The following is a 15,955-nucleotide window of genomic DNA, read 5'->3' on the forward strand; positions in this document are numbered from 1 at the left end:
GTCTTTTCAGAGCAATCCAAAGAAAAGAATGAAACATGTACAGAGAACTACTCCTAAATGTCTGGAATGCTCCAGATACTCTTTTTGGTAGACAAAAAGTGATTTGCAAGATTCTCAGAGAGACACAAGGTTTTTGTCTGCTACAGTCAAACCTGCCTTTGCCATTTGCTGTGGCTCTCTAATGGCCTCAGAATAGAGTTTCTGTTCTGTGATTAGCCATAGCGGCCTGGCCTCACCTGTTTCACCATAAGTGATCCGGTAGTATCTGACTGTCACTGCAGGAGCATCCCAGGAAATCACGAGGCTAGTCGGGCTGGTGGGGGTCACTTCCAGGTCCCTTGGAACATCAGACACTAGAAACAGAGAATTGAGAGAGTTCAAATGCAGTTAACATACATCAGTCATATATTCCACCTATCATACTGTGCTCCTCTGCTACTCATCTCGCTTACTTTTAGCCCTACCTCAATATCATAGACACTTTCTCATAAGCAAAGTTTCACTAGCTGGTAGGGAATATCTGGTTCAATAGCAACTACTTTGGCTAGAGGACACCAAAAATCCTCAGGCAACTTTTAGCCAGTGCTCTCTCAAGGCTTACCTGTTGTTTGTTGGCCAACCAAGGGCAAGCTCTCCTCTCTGCCATTGACGGCAATGATGCTGACCACATACTCAGTCCCTGGAAGCAGGTTTGTAAGGGTGATGGAGTTCCGTGAGGGGGGCACACGGTCCTCCTTGGGTCTGCCAGCACCATGCTCTGGGTGATGCCGGATTCTGTAGCCTGTAATGGTTGCACGAGGAGCGATCCAGTGCACGGTGAAGGAGTTGGCAGTTATATCCGAGAAGTCAAGGCCAGTTGGGGAATCAAGAGCTGGGTATTTCAAAGAGATAAGAGACTGAGCTCAGCCAAAACACTGGTCATTATGACAGCTAGCATATTTCATTAAGCTCAATACTGCAGCGCTACCAGATCCTAAGCTAAACACTATTTAGCCATAGAACTAAATAAATATGTGTTAATGATCAAAGAGAGATAAACAAGCACTGAAACACAACTGTAGGGGAAAAAAGTATGGCACACAGAGACAACACAGCATAAACAATGCACATGAGCAAACTCCATTGCACAGTTATGAAACATGAAAGATTGAATGATAGATATGACAGGCTCTGCCTGGCTGGTTCTCAGGCAGACACCATATGTACATTCACGCCAGGTGCTCTACTTAAAACTAACAGAAGTTCTGGCCCTGAGGCATAAAGAAATGCAAAACTTGCTAGTGTTTCCCAAGAGGTTCATCTGCTTTGTTCTTTGATATCTAGCTGGCAACCCACCAATGAGGTGGCAATATACAAGAGCAAGCAGCAAAGTCCCATAAATGAATGTCTAGTAGATGGTGTTAATCTTACATGTGTCTCAGCGTGCATCTAAGTACCTGTTTTCTGGATTCCAGACAAAGGTGCACTCTCATGTTGCTCAGAAACACTGTAGACTCTCACCAGATATTCAGTACCAGGAAGCAGATCTGTGGAATTGAAGGACAGAAATTCAAGTACAGGAATTCAGGTATCTTTCTTCACTAATAGCTAGAGGTTATTCAGCCTACACAGTTTTAACTGTGCTTCTTAAGGGAGAGAATCAGGTTTGACTTGATAGAAGATCTGAGCCTCCAGGACAGACAAAAAAATTAAATCAGATCTTTCTGTGGCATTATGGTTGCTTATGGTGTTTTAGCTCAAAGGAGCATGGTACCCTATATCATTGCTTCATTAGTTTGTGGAGACAGGCTAGAAGCAATTAGTTTTCTACAAGGTCCCTTCTAGTTATCTAGTAGTTTAATTATGCACCAAGCCAAAACTTTAGCTGATATAAAGTAGAATAAAGCCAAGGATTGCCAACACAGCTGTTCTAACTCAGATAAGCTTCAGATCTGCCCTCTTATTTTGAAAGTGGGTATTGTCTCACACTCAGCTCAACCTACCTGATTCTAGGATGGATTAAAAGAAAAAAGAGACTTCAAATGCAAAGACTGGAGCTTTTGCACCAGCAAAAATTAATGTCAGCTTTCCGAAAATGCCCAATGTTCTGTTGCCATGTCCTGGAAGGTTACAAACAGTGTTTATTCTCTGGTCCCGAGCATACAAAGCCAAAGGAGCAATGACCTTTTGCGTATTCTGATCCTCTCCCTGAGCCTCTGCACTGCAAGTCCTTGACATTTCTGGCAAACCAGGTGAGTAATAGGTATTTACTCTTAATACCTAACCAGGCTGCAAATCAATGCAATTGACCCACAGCCTGATTCATCACTGTCCTTGGATTGATAGGAAAAAATGTTCCTGCAGTTGGCCTTTAACTTGGGTAAAGCATGTGGCCAAACCCCATTTAGTGAGTTTGTAGGAGGCTACTTCAACATTAGCTTAGATCAGCTGAGAATTTGGCCAGTTGTACTTACAGTAAGCAATTTTTTTTTGCCCCATCTTATGTGGTGTATAAGGGGCCTCTTTATATTTGTAGGTAACCTACTTACTTGTTAAGATCACCATGTTATCTGAGGGGGAAATTGTCAGCTCTGCGACATCTTCATCCTTCTTCACAGGTGAGTAGCGCACCAAGAAGCTGCTCAGCACGATGGAAGTTGGTGCAGTCCAAGTCACTCTCATAGTATCAGGCCCCACATTAGTGAAGCGGAGATCAGTGGGAGGAGGCACAGCTACATGGCAAAGAGCAGATCTCTTAGTTCTGTGATTCATAAAAGCTGATCAAGATGCATGTTCAGGGAATCAGCATCTCATGCATATCAAACTACTGGGTCATATCCATGCAAACAGACTTCTAAACTACATTTGGTTCTACTATAGTTAAAAATATGTCTGTACTACTGTCAGGCTCCTTTAACCTCTTGGCAATTCCTGATACTTGAAATACACCTGGGGGGCTAATTTGAAAACAAGGCAGCAAGTTTAAATAACATGCTTCTTGCAGATACATTTTGTATTAGGGATGTGGAGCCAAGAGAGGTTTAAAGTCACCATACAGCAGCTTACAGATGGAAAAGTAATCTCATCTAGAATTCATACATGCACACATAGGAGAGGAAAAGGTATACCACTAATTTCCTATAGCTCTACTTCTACTCATGTCAAAGGATTTACAGCCTCAACCACAATAGGATTTCATGCAAGAACCAGTTTTCAGCTTGCCTTCTGCTCATGCACTAGAGACACCTTTGACGGCATGGCATGGCTGTCAATGGCTTGTACACAGGGAGTGGCCATTCCATTTCTCCTGCATCCTTTGGGGCGTTGTGGAAAGAGTGGAGCCACCACTGAAACAGGCTGCTGGAAGCTCAAATAGCTATCAACTGGAGGGTGTCTGCTGAACTGCTCCACCCTTCACAACATTACTTTGGGGAATCACAGTTTCATAGTCTGGTGAATATACAGCTCATGTTTCAGGCTCTTAATTCCCAGAAATATAGATAGCAGACAGTGAATGTGTCTGACAAGTCTGCAGCCACTCACAGTGTTAAAACACCTCAAATTGGAAATAGCACCTATCCATCCCCAGCTGCCATTTAGCAAAAGGAGCAAGCTGGGACTTCCTGGCTTCCCTGCAGTGAGTGGCTCGATTCCTCTTTGGACAAAGCCCCGTCCTCCTGCCAGCCAGTGACAGCATGAAACACCGTCCGCATCAAGAAACACAAGTGTGCAAGATTCACCCGTTTGCTGTGTCAGAGTGGTAGGGGCGCTCTCTCCGCCATTAATGAGTGTGATTACACTGATGTCGTAATCAATGCCCGGCTCCAAGCCTGTCACTGTGTAGTATCCTACTGAGGAGTCCACAAAGTCTTCAAAAATAGGGACACTCTCTCCTGCCGCAACTACTGTGATGCGGTAGCCAATAATGGTGGAGGCATTTAACGGGGTCCACCTCAGGCCGATGCTTGAGTCAGTTATGTCAACAAAGCTTAGGTCAGTGAGTTGGGGCACCTCTAATGAGTTAAAGAGCAAATGGGAAAGGCAAAGACATACAGAGGCAAAAGAAAGATAAAGGAGAAAAAAAGCAGTGTTCATCACTCAACATTGACAGCACATTAGAAGCAATTGCGGTGATATGCAGAATTTCTCGTGGGGTTTGGGGGAAAAGGAGGAGGTTTTGGTGGTTTTTGGTTTCTGGGTTGCTTTTTCTTCTTTTTATATTGTGCCCTTCAATGCAGTCTCCAACTGCCTCCCTGAGCAGGCAGAAGCTGAAACTCCAACCCCCTGAGACAATGCATTGCCACTTTAGACATATGACTTTCATAAAAACCTGGAAGAGGCACTTAATTTGCAACAAATTTACTTTGAGCAACAATGAGCCATAATGACCACTCATTTTCTGATGAAAACAGAAACAGGAAAAATATACCTCTTGTTTTGTGTGTGTGCAGGTAGAAAACAAGACATCAAAGTCTATTAGCACATAAATAAAACAACTCATCTGAAACAATTGTTGATTTACCCTCTAGAATTTCTGTCTTGTTCAAATGGCTTTTATCATTGGGATCATAAAAATAATCAGTCTATTTGAAAGGGTTAAATCAGATTTCACCCTCAGCTGGTGAGATCCATCACAAAGCCTCAGGGCAGATCATCCACTACCTGAACTATTCACACTGGACTTGGGGGAAAAGTCACAAATCCCTGTAACAGCTTGAGGATCTGGCCCAGACTTCCTTCCATTCTACTTACCACTGACTGCTGCAATATATGTGCAAAACCAGATGATATGGCACAGTGAATAATTAAACACTTCCTCAGAGAGATGGCAAATGGGTTTAAATAAGCATTAGATGGAAAGAATTCTGTAAGTGACCATGTCCCATATTCAGAGGTTATGCCCAGCACATGATGTGGCCAACAGGCTGACTTGATTTGTTGGCTAAACTGTTCAAAAGCTCTGAATTGAGCACTGAACAAGGATCCTCTTTCATAACCTAGATGTTGTCCAAACTTCTGTATGGCAAACAAGCACAGCTGGGACTGTTTTCCCTATCCATGTTATTCCTATTAGCAAAGCTGTTCTTTCCCTGCATGTTAGGACCAACAGAATTGGGCAGGGAGCAGGGAAAGTTAGATGCCTCTTTAATAGACAATGGCCAAACCCTCAGTTGCTCAAGTCAATAGACTGGTATTGATTTAAGCCACAAGATTTGGATGGGTAACTTTAGCAGGGTGATCCTGAAATCAGTGGGAGCTTATGCATGCTCTTCCTCACTGAGGATCAGACACCCAAAGGTGAGTCAAGGATGCACAACTCAGTATCCATTCTGTTGGATTATTACAAGTTAGCTTCAAAAGGAATTATGGGACAGTAATATCTCAAAAGACTGGCTTTAAGAACAGTGGTTATTTCCATTTTAATGTCCTATGGAAAGATGCATTTTACAGAAGAGATGCAAAAAAATTGCCAGTTTTCTGTAAAATCATTGTTTATCCACATGGAATGCATGTACCATATCACCTTTAAAGAGTGCCAAAAGCCAGAGACATACATCCTTAGCTTTCCCCCACCAGAAGATGGTGAAGGGCCAAAGCTATTACTGCTTTAATTATGCAGTATCACAGTATTAGTTCACCCCCAGGGAGCATACAGCACTTCAGTGAAGCATAGACATTTTAAAGCAGTGTTATAAGAGCAAGCAAACACAGTAGCTGGCATCATTTCAGGGCTGAGCAGAAACAAAAACAAACAAACAAAGCCCTCACAAAGGAAAATGAAATGAAACCATTTGTGGAGATGCATATTAATTTTGCTACTGTGGCTACAAAGGTGGTTTCTGCAGTCATCACAGCATGTCATGTGAGGTGGCACACACCACTTTGTGTCCCAGAAGTGCTACAGTGATGGACCTTTCAATCTTGGTTTTCCTCTCCATTGTGCTGAAGTGATCTTCCTCCACTTTTGCTGCCAAAATTTCTCATGTGCTGCTTCCCACTCTTAGCTCTCTTCACCTACATCCCTTTCCCACCCGCTGTACTCCAGATGTTAGGGCACTTCAGAGCCAAGTTAAATCCCTGTTGCATTCAGAACTGAATTTATCAGCTCAGTGTGCTGATAAAACAGACCCATCTCTTTACCACCACCCTGTTGACAGACAATGTAGGCTGCCCATGCAGAGAAGTAAATGGGTATAAAAATTTCTCTGTCACATGCCAGTACATGGCTATTCTGCTTCTTAAGACCATATATAAGCCCTCTGCCATCAGACTAATATTTGCGTTCTGCAATATAGAGCTCTTGGGCTCAGCAACTTGACTTTGAGTAACTAAAACTGATGCTCATCCTTTCATTACCTTGTGTGATGGTTTCAGAGATGGGGACACTCTCCTGGTCATCCTTGACTGAGTAAACACTGACATTGTACTCCACACCAGGGTTTAGGTTTTCAAAGGTGCAGGTGGTCTGATCTGGACCTACTACTTCCTCCAAGGTAGAGCCCTGCTGCCCGTTGGTAGGAGAAGTGGTCACTCGGTACCCACTGATGCCTGAAATACAGATATACCAGTATGCAGTAATCGCATGATGTATTTATTTACATCAGGTCTCAGTATAAACAACTGAAGCAAACACATTACATTCTGTGCAGAGACAGGCTGAGAGAGATGGGCTTGTTCAGCCTGGAGAAGAGAAGGCTCAAGGGAGACCTTAGAGCAGTCTTCCAATACCTAGAGGCCTATAGGAAATCTGGAGAGAGACTTTTTCAAGGGCATATAACAACAGGACAAGGGGGAATAGTTTTAACTTGACTATTAATTAGAATGGAGATTGAGCTGAGCTCTTAGGCAGAAGCTGTTCCCTGGGAGGGTGCTGAGGCACTGGCACAGGGTGCCCAGAGAAGCTGCGACTGCTCAATCCCAGGCAGTGCTCAAGGCCAGGTTGGACAGGGCTTGGAGCAACCTGCTCTAGTGGAAAGCATTCCATGGCAGGGGGTTGGAACATCAAAGCTCATCTAATCCAACCCACTTCAATGATCATGGACATCTTCAACTAGATCATGTTGCCCAGAACCGCATCATATCCTTAATATATTCAAAACCACGTAAATTTTTCCTTAAATTACAGCATGCTTCCCATCAAAGTCTCCTTAATGACTTGCAGGTCATCACAGAACAAATGCTGGCATTCTGATACAACAGAATGTTCAAGCATAGTGCGAGTTGACATAGTTACCTGGAGTTGTGCTTCTATCCCAAGAGACGATCAGGACGCCAGTATCAGGATTAGGCTCCAGGCGCAGGTTGGTTGGTGGAGACAATGCTGCAAGCATTAAGACAAATGGGTCATTTGTGGTACTGAGAATCACACTAGCTCCCTCCCATCCCTTCACCCTACCTTTTATCCTCACCCTTCAAAATGACTTAAAAATACTCTTCTCAACTTGTGACCCTGCATTGCATAAGCTAGTGCTACTGTCACCTATGCATCAGAAAGGAAAACACCCTCCAACCACGACAGGAGGAAAAGACTAGAACCAACTCCCAGAAGACAGCACAAAGGAGAGCAAGGGAAACAAGTGGAAGAAGGAATAACTGTGGAAAAGCAAATGCAACATACGTGTAGTCACTCTCCTGATGATTGGAGTCTCTCTCTCCTGGCCGTCCATCAGGACTGTGAGGTTGTAGGTGTACTCCACTCCAGGGGTCAGGCCAGATATCACGATGCTGCCAGAATCAGAGATGACCTCCCGAGGAGCCTCTCCACCTTGGCTTGGGCGCACACCCAGCTGCAGAGAAGCAGAAAGTTTGCTTTCCAGTCTCAAATACTCCTATTCCAGCTATTAGCATCCTGACTTATCCAATACAAGTATCATAGGCCTTTATGCTGAATGCCAGCTGTTCACCCTGTAGCCCTTTTTTAGATGTCCCACTGATGAACCTGACCTGAAGCCCAGATGAGATGCTTGCATTGACCTCTGTGACCTAGACCTGCCCCCTGTAAGCAGCATGTGTTTTGTACTTTGTGCTGTCTTCAATGCAGTCCACAATAAACAGCTTGAATCTGTCCTTCCTATCACAACAAAACAAGAGAAAAAAGAAACACAGCACTTCAATTCTCCTACCTTGAAACCAATCCTTGGGGCAGGTGTCCAGGTGATGACAATAGAAGTCTCAGTCACCTCTGTGTTAAAAGGAGGAACAGAGCCAGCAGGCTGATCTGTGAAGTGAATTGAAAGAGTTGGAGTGTTGCTGCTGTGGTGGTAACAAACAGCTAGAAAACCTGACCTACAGCAGTCCAAATGGCAAGGGGTATGTGATAGGTGCTCAACTATATTACTTCTAAAAAGCCAGTGATGTGGGAGAGGTCTGACAGATGACTTCTGTCTGCTGCTGGGCTTGATTGACCCAGTACACAAGTGGCAGTGCTTTTGTTGTTCCTAAGGAAAAGGAAAATATTGAACTGGGCCTCATGAATCCTCTATGCATCCAACCCCAAGAATTTGAGGAATATTGGTTTTGGCATGATATCTAAAGAGTTCCTCAAACCCCAGCTTTTTTTCCTTCACCCACCATATGCCAGTTGATCAGCAGAACACTACACCCTTGTCTGTCATCCAGCTGTCCCAGCTAGGACCATCTCATTCCTCACCAGCAGCTTCAACTCTTTTGAAGTCAGCAGAGTGAAAGGGAGCTCAAAGTCTATCTGAGGAATTTGTGGTCTCATTGATATCTGTCAGGAGCATCACACAGAAGCCAAAGCCTTTGTGTACCCCAGAATGAGCTGGAATACCTCCACTGAGTTTAATCTGCATTGATCTCACTATCAATGAAGAGACCTGGTTTCTTAATCTATAGTCTTGAACTGGACTGGTTTCATTCAGATAAGCCCAAATTTGAAGGCAATATTCATCTAAGATACCAAATCATATCTTAATTGAGAAATATTTATAGATAAGGCTGTCTGTTAGCAAAAACAAAAGAATCTTGCCAATGTTAACAGTGTTACTGTGATTAGAAGTTTGAACCCTTTCACATTGTTCTAAAAGAAACCACGTTCTCCTTTGAAAAGAGGATGTGGTTCTGGGCTTGGATGGCTTTGAATTTTGATACTTCATATGATGGCTCCATCATTTTTTAAGCAGTGAATGTATTTGTTCTTTCTACAAGTACATGTGGGTTCTTACAGAGCTCCTTTTCCTCTCCAAATCTGCTCAATATTTTTTCCAGCCCAGCAGCACATGTGACTGAAATCAAGAAGCAAAACGCAAACACAATGTTTGTATCAGTTCTGTAACTACAGTTGAGCTAGTATGGGTGGACATGAGAACTGACTGCTTTCAACTTTATTCAGATGACAGACTAATTATTCCTTGCCCAGTTTAAGGCTGCTGTTTCCTTTCCTTGATTCCTTGCTTTTGTTTGCCAAAACCAAACAACTGGAAAGATCAAGTCAAACAGAATTTCTTTGTTATTCAGCTGAACAAAACCTGAAGTACCAGTAGTTAGTAGTTTCCCTTTTGTCCTTAATGACTGAAAAAGCTGAACTACATTTTACTAAAAGCTTTTTAGTGCAAATTACTCTCTTTTATCCTGACAAATAGTTCAGAAAGAACAAGGAATATTTCCCAAGCAGTTCTGCTGGAATGCTGCTTCAAAAGGCTTCTTCTGTAAACCAATTCACAGTAGACACTTTCAGCACAAGTTCTGAAGGAGGAGCAGGGTATTAAGGAAGAAGAGTATGAGCCTGTCATACTTACAAGTTGTGAAGACTCCAGTTTCTCTGGCGCTTTGCAAGTCATCTTTAACTGCCACAAGGTAGACGGTATACTCAGTGCCAGGCTGCAAGTTCCTGAGAAGGTACTTGGTGGCAGAAGGTCCTACATTGTAGGTCCTTGGTTGACCTCCTCTTGTGGGACCTGCAGTCAGCCGGTATCCTGTGATCACAGCGCGGGGGCGCATCCACAACACCAAGACTGAATGCTCCGTGGTATTGAGAAATCTCAGGTTGGTGGGGGCATCGAGCTCTGGAGAAGAAAAAAAGGATAATGGGAATCAATTTCCCAGTTGAATCTGTATGTCACCCCTACTTCCAAGGCAGTCCATTACTGTGGAAAAAACATGGGTACACAATGAGGTTGTTGAGACTGTATTTGTCACTCAGGGTGTGAGTGCAACAGTAGGGCAGAGAGAAGGTAGGAACCAGGACAGAGATGGTAATCACATCATGGGATGGTTTGGAAAGGGCCTTAAGATCATATAGTTCCAACCCCTGCCATGGGCAGGGATACCTCACATTAGACCATGTTGCCCAGCACTGCCCAGCCTGGCCTCAAACACTGTCAGGGATGGAGCATTTACCACTTCTTTGAGCATCCTGTTCCAGAGCCTCATCACCCTTACAGTAAAGAACTTCCTTACATCTAACCTGAACTTGCCCTGTTTCAGTTTGAACCCATTCTCCCTTGTGCTATTGCTACAGTCCCTGATGAAGAGTCCCTCTCCAGCACCCTTGGAGCTCCCTTCAGACACTGGAAGCTGCTCTGAGGTCTCCAAGCAGCTTCTCTTCTCCAGGCTGAACAGCCCTGACTTTCTCAGCCTATCTGCATACACAAGGTGTTCCAGCCCCTGGTCATCCTCATGGCCCTCCTCTAGACTTGCTCCAACAGCTCCATGTCCTTTTTATGTTGATACCTGTGAAATTACTACATCCATGCCTTAGTGCCATCCAGTAACATGCTGGGTGAGGCAGATCTGCATGTTCCTGGCTGTGCTGATTTGGGTGCTTGCCATACGTGCCATCCCATGGGAAGTGAAGCTAACAGCTGAGGCAAGACAGATGAACCCAACCACACTTGGGAATTTCAATAGTTTCTCATGAATGCTGAGCATTTTTTAAAGCTCAGCTCAGTTCAGACTTGTCAGCATAAGCACAGAAACCCAACTTTAGCCCTTTTTCATTAAGAAGATTTATTTGTTTCAATCCTTGCCCAGACCTATTCCCTGCCCTCTCAAAATCCCTTCCCAAAACAAAATACCCCCAAGTTGGTCATTTTCATGTAAAAATAAAGAAGAGTCAGCGACTTTCAGCAGAAAACCAGTCCCCAGATCTACTTAAAAACAATCACACCCTGGAACTGACTATCCAACAATTCTAAGCATGCTCATCTATCCCTCGGGACTCAGGCAACCGCTCTTAGCAGGCTTCCTCCCCTCTTTATCACTGCCCCTGGGAAGCTGCTGCAACTGATAACCCAGCAAACTACGTAAACAGGAGGCTGAAGCAACACAGCTTCTTCAGCACTTACACTGGAGTCCAGCGAGCAGTGGAGATGTCACTACCTTTGGCTGAGACAAAGATGAGGCTCAGAGGGGGAAGGACACCTAAGTGATTTGTCCTGTACAGCAGGCGGGATACAGCGAAGAGTTTATAGCATCTATGTGGCAAGTTTTCCACCTTTCCTAGGTCCCAATTCTATGCTGAAATTAATTGCTCTTTTTTGATGGCAAATCCACCATTTTTTTTTCTTCTCCCCCTGAGTAACTAACGTTTTTGTGATAAAAAATCATGTTTTCCTCAGTGTTCTAGTAATTCAGTGGGAGTTTGTGTCCCTTTTGTTTTCTCACACTAAATCTAAAACACAGTATTATATCAGCTACTAGGAAGAAGATTAACTCTATCCCAGCCAAAACCAGGATAGGAGAGAGGATAAAGGAAGTGAGGACTTCTTTCTTCCACCACTTAAAAAAATTGAGATGTTAGTTCTAAGAGACAAAGGATGAGAGTGATCCTTCTTAGGCCTATCTCCAACCCACAGGCTGAGAGTCAACTTTATCACTTCTTGGTACCTAACATCTGCCCTAAGTCTCATCTGACAAGGATTTTATCTTCCACCAATTTGTAGCCTGCAGTCAGCTCCTTTCTGCACAATTTAATTTGCCAGCTCTATTAGGCTTTTATCACTTCCTCTCCCCATAGTAAAGGAAAGAGGGGAAGATTAAAAAGCCACACACACACTCAGAGTTTATTTGTAGACTGTTTTTTAACGGAAGGCCAAAAAGAGAAGCACATTTACACCGTGGGAAGAGACTTTTGCTTCAGGGTTTTCCTTGGGAACTCTGACTGATTTCTGTTTCCCAGGACTTTCGATTACAGGATGCAATTTATGTGAATGCTTTCTGAAATGTGGTTTAGGCAAAGCAGTTAAGCGGATCATCACAGCCTATGGAAAATGATTCCAGACATTTGTAACTTGCCCTGTGCTGTCTGAATCAAATGTCTGTGCTCCAATGTACAACTCTGTGTGGACTTTCAGAAGGGCTCTACACATAGCCAAGGCTCCTGAAAACAACCACTTAAAATTACAGATCTAACTGGGAACTGAGCTCTTCTTGTTCTAAAAGCTTCCAAAAGAATCCAGACTCCTAAGCTGTATCCTTGCTTTTGAAAGCTTCACTTGAAAGAGGAGGGAGGGCACTCACACAGATACTTATGTCAAAGGATGAACATAAGGATCCCATTCTCCCTGCATAGTCAAGGAGGATGGTAAGAGGTAGAGGCACTATTCACAGCTCCTGACTTCATGGATGTAAGTAAGTAGCATTTCTCAAACAACATGACTATACTCATAGATTATTCCACTTCCTTCCCTCTCATCTCTGTAAGAGCTGTCCTGGATTCTCTGGAGTTGCTCTCTTTTACTGAAAAAAGCCACAGCAGCAGCAGGTATCCATAGCTGAATTTTGGTCTTATGAATAACATGACCCAAAGAACACCACAAGCACCAAGTCACCCTTCTACTGCCCGATAAACAGGCTCTGCCCAAGTGAACCACTTCCCAGCTTCTGTCTGATCTTTCTTCAATCAGAAATGGAGATACCCACCCAAACCCATGATAAACTCCTCTTTTTCTATCTGAAAGCCTGTATCTTGCCCAGCCACTGCTTCTTTCTTCTCTGCACTTCTGCAGAGCAAAAATCAATGTCTAGCATTTGCGTACTGTGGTTGTCACTTGCCTCACACTGGTGGATGCTACACTGCCACTAGATCATTAGCAGCTGAGTTCTGAGATCTTGCACAGCCCTTCCTGAAAAACATATGCTCCAATGGGTCTTGTCAACAGTCCATTGAAGTTGCTGCAAACCATTTCCCCAGCTTCCACTGGGATAAGAGTGACATTTCTGGGATAGTAAGGCAGCCTGTGGAAAGCCAGGCCTGACCTGGCAAAGCTGAAATGCAGTCCTTTTAATGACCAGGCTTGTCCTCACATGTGCATGCAGAACTCCTGCTGCTCACAGTGGAGCCAAATAGGTATGCAGCTGTCAGAAAGGAGATAAGGATTTTCAGAGCTGTCTCAGCAAGGCTCTTAAGTCATGTTGAAATCTGCCCTAAAATATCCTCACAAAGAGAAAAAAAAAGCAATCACAGGCTGTGATCCGTGCTGTAAAGAACTGCAGGGCCCATCAATTCTCAGGGAGTAATAAGAAAGTTGAATTCCAGCCATACGAAATTGTTTTAAAGTGCCATGAGAGTTAAACTCCCATTGGAAAGCCCTGGAGGAGGATAAATCTGCTGAAGAGATCATTGTTTGACTGAATGAATTCCCATCCCTGTCATCCTAGTTATGGGGTACCTCCTGAGCTATAACTGTTGCACTTTAAGTGCTCTGCTTATATATTTCTCTAAGCGACAGAGAAATAGGCATTTCAAAAGGTTGAAAAAAGCATGAAGCACTTACTGGTGGTTTGCTGTCCAGTCAAAGGTTTGCTCTCCCTGCCCTGGCTCACTGCAAAGATCTTAAAGAGATAGGTTGTTCCTGGGAGCAAGTCAATGACTTCAGCAAAAGAGCTCCTGGTGATGGGCAGTCTCTGGCCATGCTGGCCAGGGCGATTGACAGGGATCACTTCCACTCGGTAGCCAGACACTTGGCTCTGTGGTGGGGTCCACATGATGGTGATCTTGACATCAGAAACCTCCACAAACTGCAGATCTTTGGGTGAAGGAACTTCATCTGAAAGCAGAGTGACACTACAATGTTAGAGAGTATCCTTGGCAATTGGCAGGAAAAGCTATAGGTTTATATGGAAGAAAAAGAAAACCAGTTAATTTTGACTGAGTAATGGCTAGCCAAAGAATATGTACCACATTAAGAATGTCATGGTAACCTTACCATAAACGTGTTTGCACACATTCCCAGCCAATATTAGAGAAGACTGCAATTCAAAATGTCACTACATAGTTTGATGTATTTTATGCCACAGTCATAGAAAGTATCTTGCTGTCACAGAGAACTGAAAGACCAGATGTAATACACTACAGAAATTCAAGTATATGAAGAACCAAAAGCTTGGAGGGAAAAAAATACTCCAGGAGTTGGAAACAGGAACCTCCTTTTAAAATTAAAAGGGAGGGTTTTCAAACCCATGGTATGTTCTAAGTATCTATAATTAACTTAAAATCAATCTTTATTATTAAAAAAGAACAGGGGCTGATCTGGCCCTTGTAGTCAAAGACAATATCCAGTTACCTCTGTGTTGGTCCACAGTACAGCAGCCTTGAATTTCTATGTTCAAATTAAATTGACACTGCCCTAAGGTTAACCAATGCTTGTTTTTGGAATATACTGATGCCAAACCATAAAAACATTCAGCTGAGTTCATTCCTGGTAAATTCCCATTTGCAAACGCATGCTTGCAACTTGCAGGACCATCACATTCCACTGCTACCACATGAGATCTCATGTCTTTCCCTATCCTTTCTTTTGGTTTGGCTATTCAGCCCAATTGGATACTTAAAGAATCCTGAAACCAGTAGGTTTTTTTCATTGTGTGGGGCCTCAAGTTTAGATGGTATGGTGCTATTCTGGCACATCAGTCAGTGCTGAGCAATCTCCAATCTTCACTGACTGCAATGGAAAATAATGGTTAGGACTGGAAAAGCGATGGATAAGTCAGGTGAACAATTTGGATTTGTGATGTGGTGTCTGAGTACATAACATCACACATCTGTAGGCCAAGTAGGAAGGCAAAATGATATACCAGGCTCCTAAAAGATCTCTTAGCAGAATCCCCTGAAGACAACTCTGGAAACTCTGATCTCTCTTTTCCGTTGACACAATGCAAGATCTGCCTGCAGTCTGATCCCTGGGAATTACACCCCAGTTAATGCAGAGCGATGGCTTCACTGTGTCAGTTCATCACTGTTGCTTTACCATGACTTTACTATGAAACTTCAGTACCACAGACATTTACCATTAAGAAACACAACAATGACACAAACTAGAACTGAGTCCATTTAAGTATTCATTTAGCTAGAGCAATGTGAGCGTGCATTGTCACTGGCTCTGTGTGCTAAGAGAATACTCAGTGACTGAGTTTAATGCTGCCCATTACCTGTGCGTGGGACACCCGTGGTTTCCTGTTGGATGAAGATAGGAGTACTCTCCTGATTTTCTTCCACTGCGTAGATGCTGATGTTGTACTGAACACCTGGCATCAAGTCACTGAGTGTTACAGAGGTTGCAGTGTCAGGCAGGTTGAGCTCTGTGCTGCTGCCTTCCACAGAGGGTGTGTAGATAATTCTGTAGCCTAAAGCAAGAGAAGCATATACAGTCCTCAGCCATGATCAGTAAGAAAGCACAAGGAATGCCAAAAAATGATAGTTAAACTCATCTTCCTACTGAGGTTTTATAAAAATAGCCCTGAACTTCAGCAGAACCCATGGCTTGCTTGTGCTCACACCCCATCTACAGATCACACACGCAGAACGCTTTATGAAGCATAACCTGACCTGGATTATCATTTGACATGTGGAGCTCTCTTGCTTGTTATGGGGATGGTCTGGATGACATACACAAAGAGAAGGTCATGGGGCTTGTTTTTATTTAACACAAATCCAGAAGGGATTGTTTTGCATCCAACCTCCTGTATTGCTTGGTTCAGACAGTGAAACCAAGCAAATGCTATACTGCCCATGTGC

The 15,955-nt window shown here is 43.5% G+C and overlaps 1 protein-coding gene across 5 annotated transcripts in view; it reads right to left on the minus strand.

The window, feature by feature from the left end:
* FN1 (fibronectin 1) overlaps positions 1-15,955 on the minus strand; it is a 54,269-nt gene that overhangs the window by 16,969 nt on the left and 21,345 nt on the right. For 3 of the 5 annotated variants that reach the window (XM_034065511.1, XM_034065512.1, XM_034065510.1), the window contains exons 18-29: positions 15,370-15,564; positions 13,716-13,988; positions 9,738-10,004; positions 8,103-8,197; positions 7,598-7,766; positions 7,214-7,300; positions 6,337-6,528; positions 3,720-3,992; positions 2,529-2,711; positions 1,437-1,526; positions 602-871; positions 237-353 (exon numbers count right to left, since the gene is read on the minus strand). In XM_034065511.1, coding sequence (XP_033921402.1) covers positions 237-353; positions 602-871; positions 1,437-1,526; positions 2,529-2,711; positions 3,720-3,992; positions 6,337-6,528; positions 7,214-7,300; positions 7,598-7,766; positions 8,103-8,197; positions 9,738-10,004; positions 13,716-13,988; positions 15,370-15,564 — 2,211 coding nt within the window. The remainder of the gene's footprint in view (positions 1-236; positions 354-601; positions 872-1,436; positions 1,527-2,528; positions 2,712-3,719; positions 3,993-6,336; positions 6,529-7,213; positions 7,301-7,597; positions 7,767-8,102; positions 8,198-9,737; positions 10,005-13,715; positions 13,989-15,369; positions 15,565-15,955) is intronic. The other 2 variants (XM_034065514.1, XM_034065513.1) reach the window with 1 other exon arrangement.

The sequence above is a fragment of the Melopsittacus undulatus genome, chromosome 8 (genome assembly GCF_012275295.1).
Source record: "Melopsittacus undulatus isolate bMelUnd1 chromosome 8, bMelUnd1.mat.Z, whole genome shotgun sequence".
Classification (NCBI taxonomy): Eukaryota; Metazoa; Chordata; class Aves; order Psittaciformes; family Psittaculidae; genus Melopsittacus; species Melopsittacus undulatus.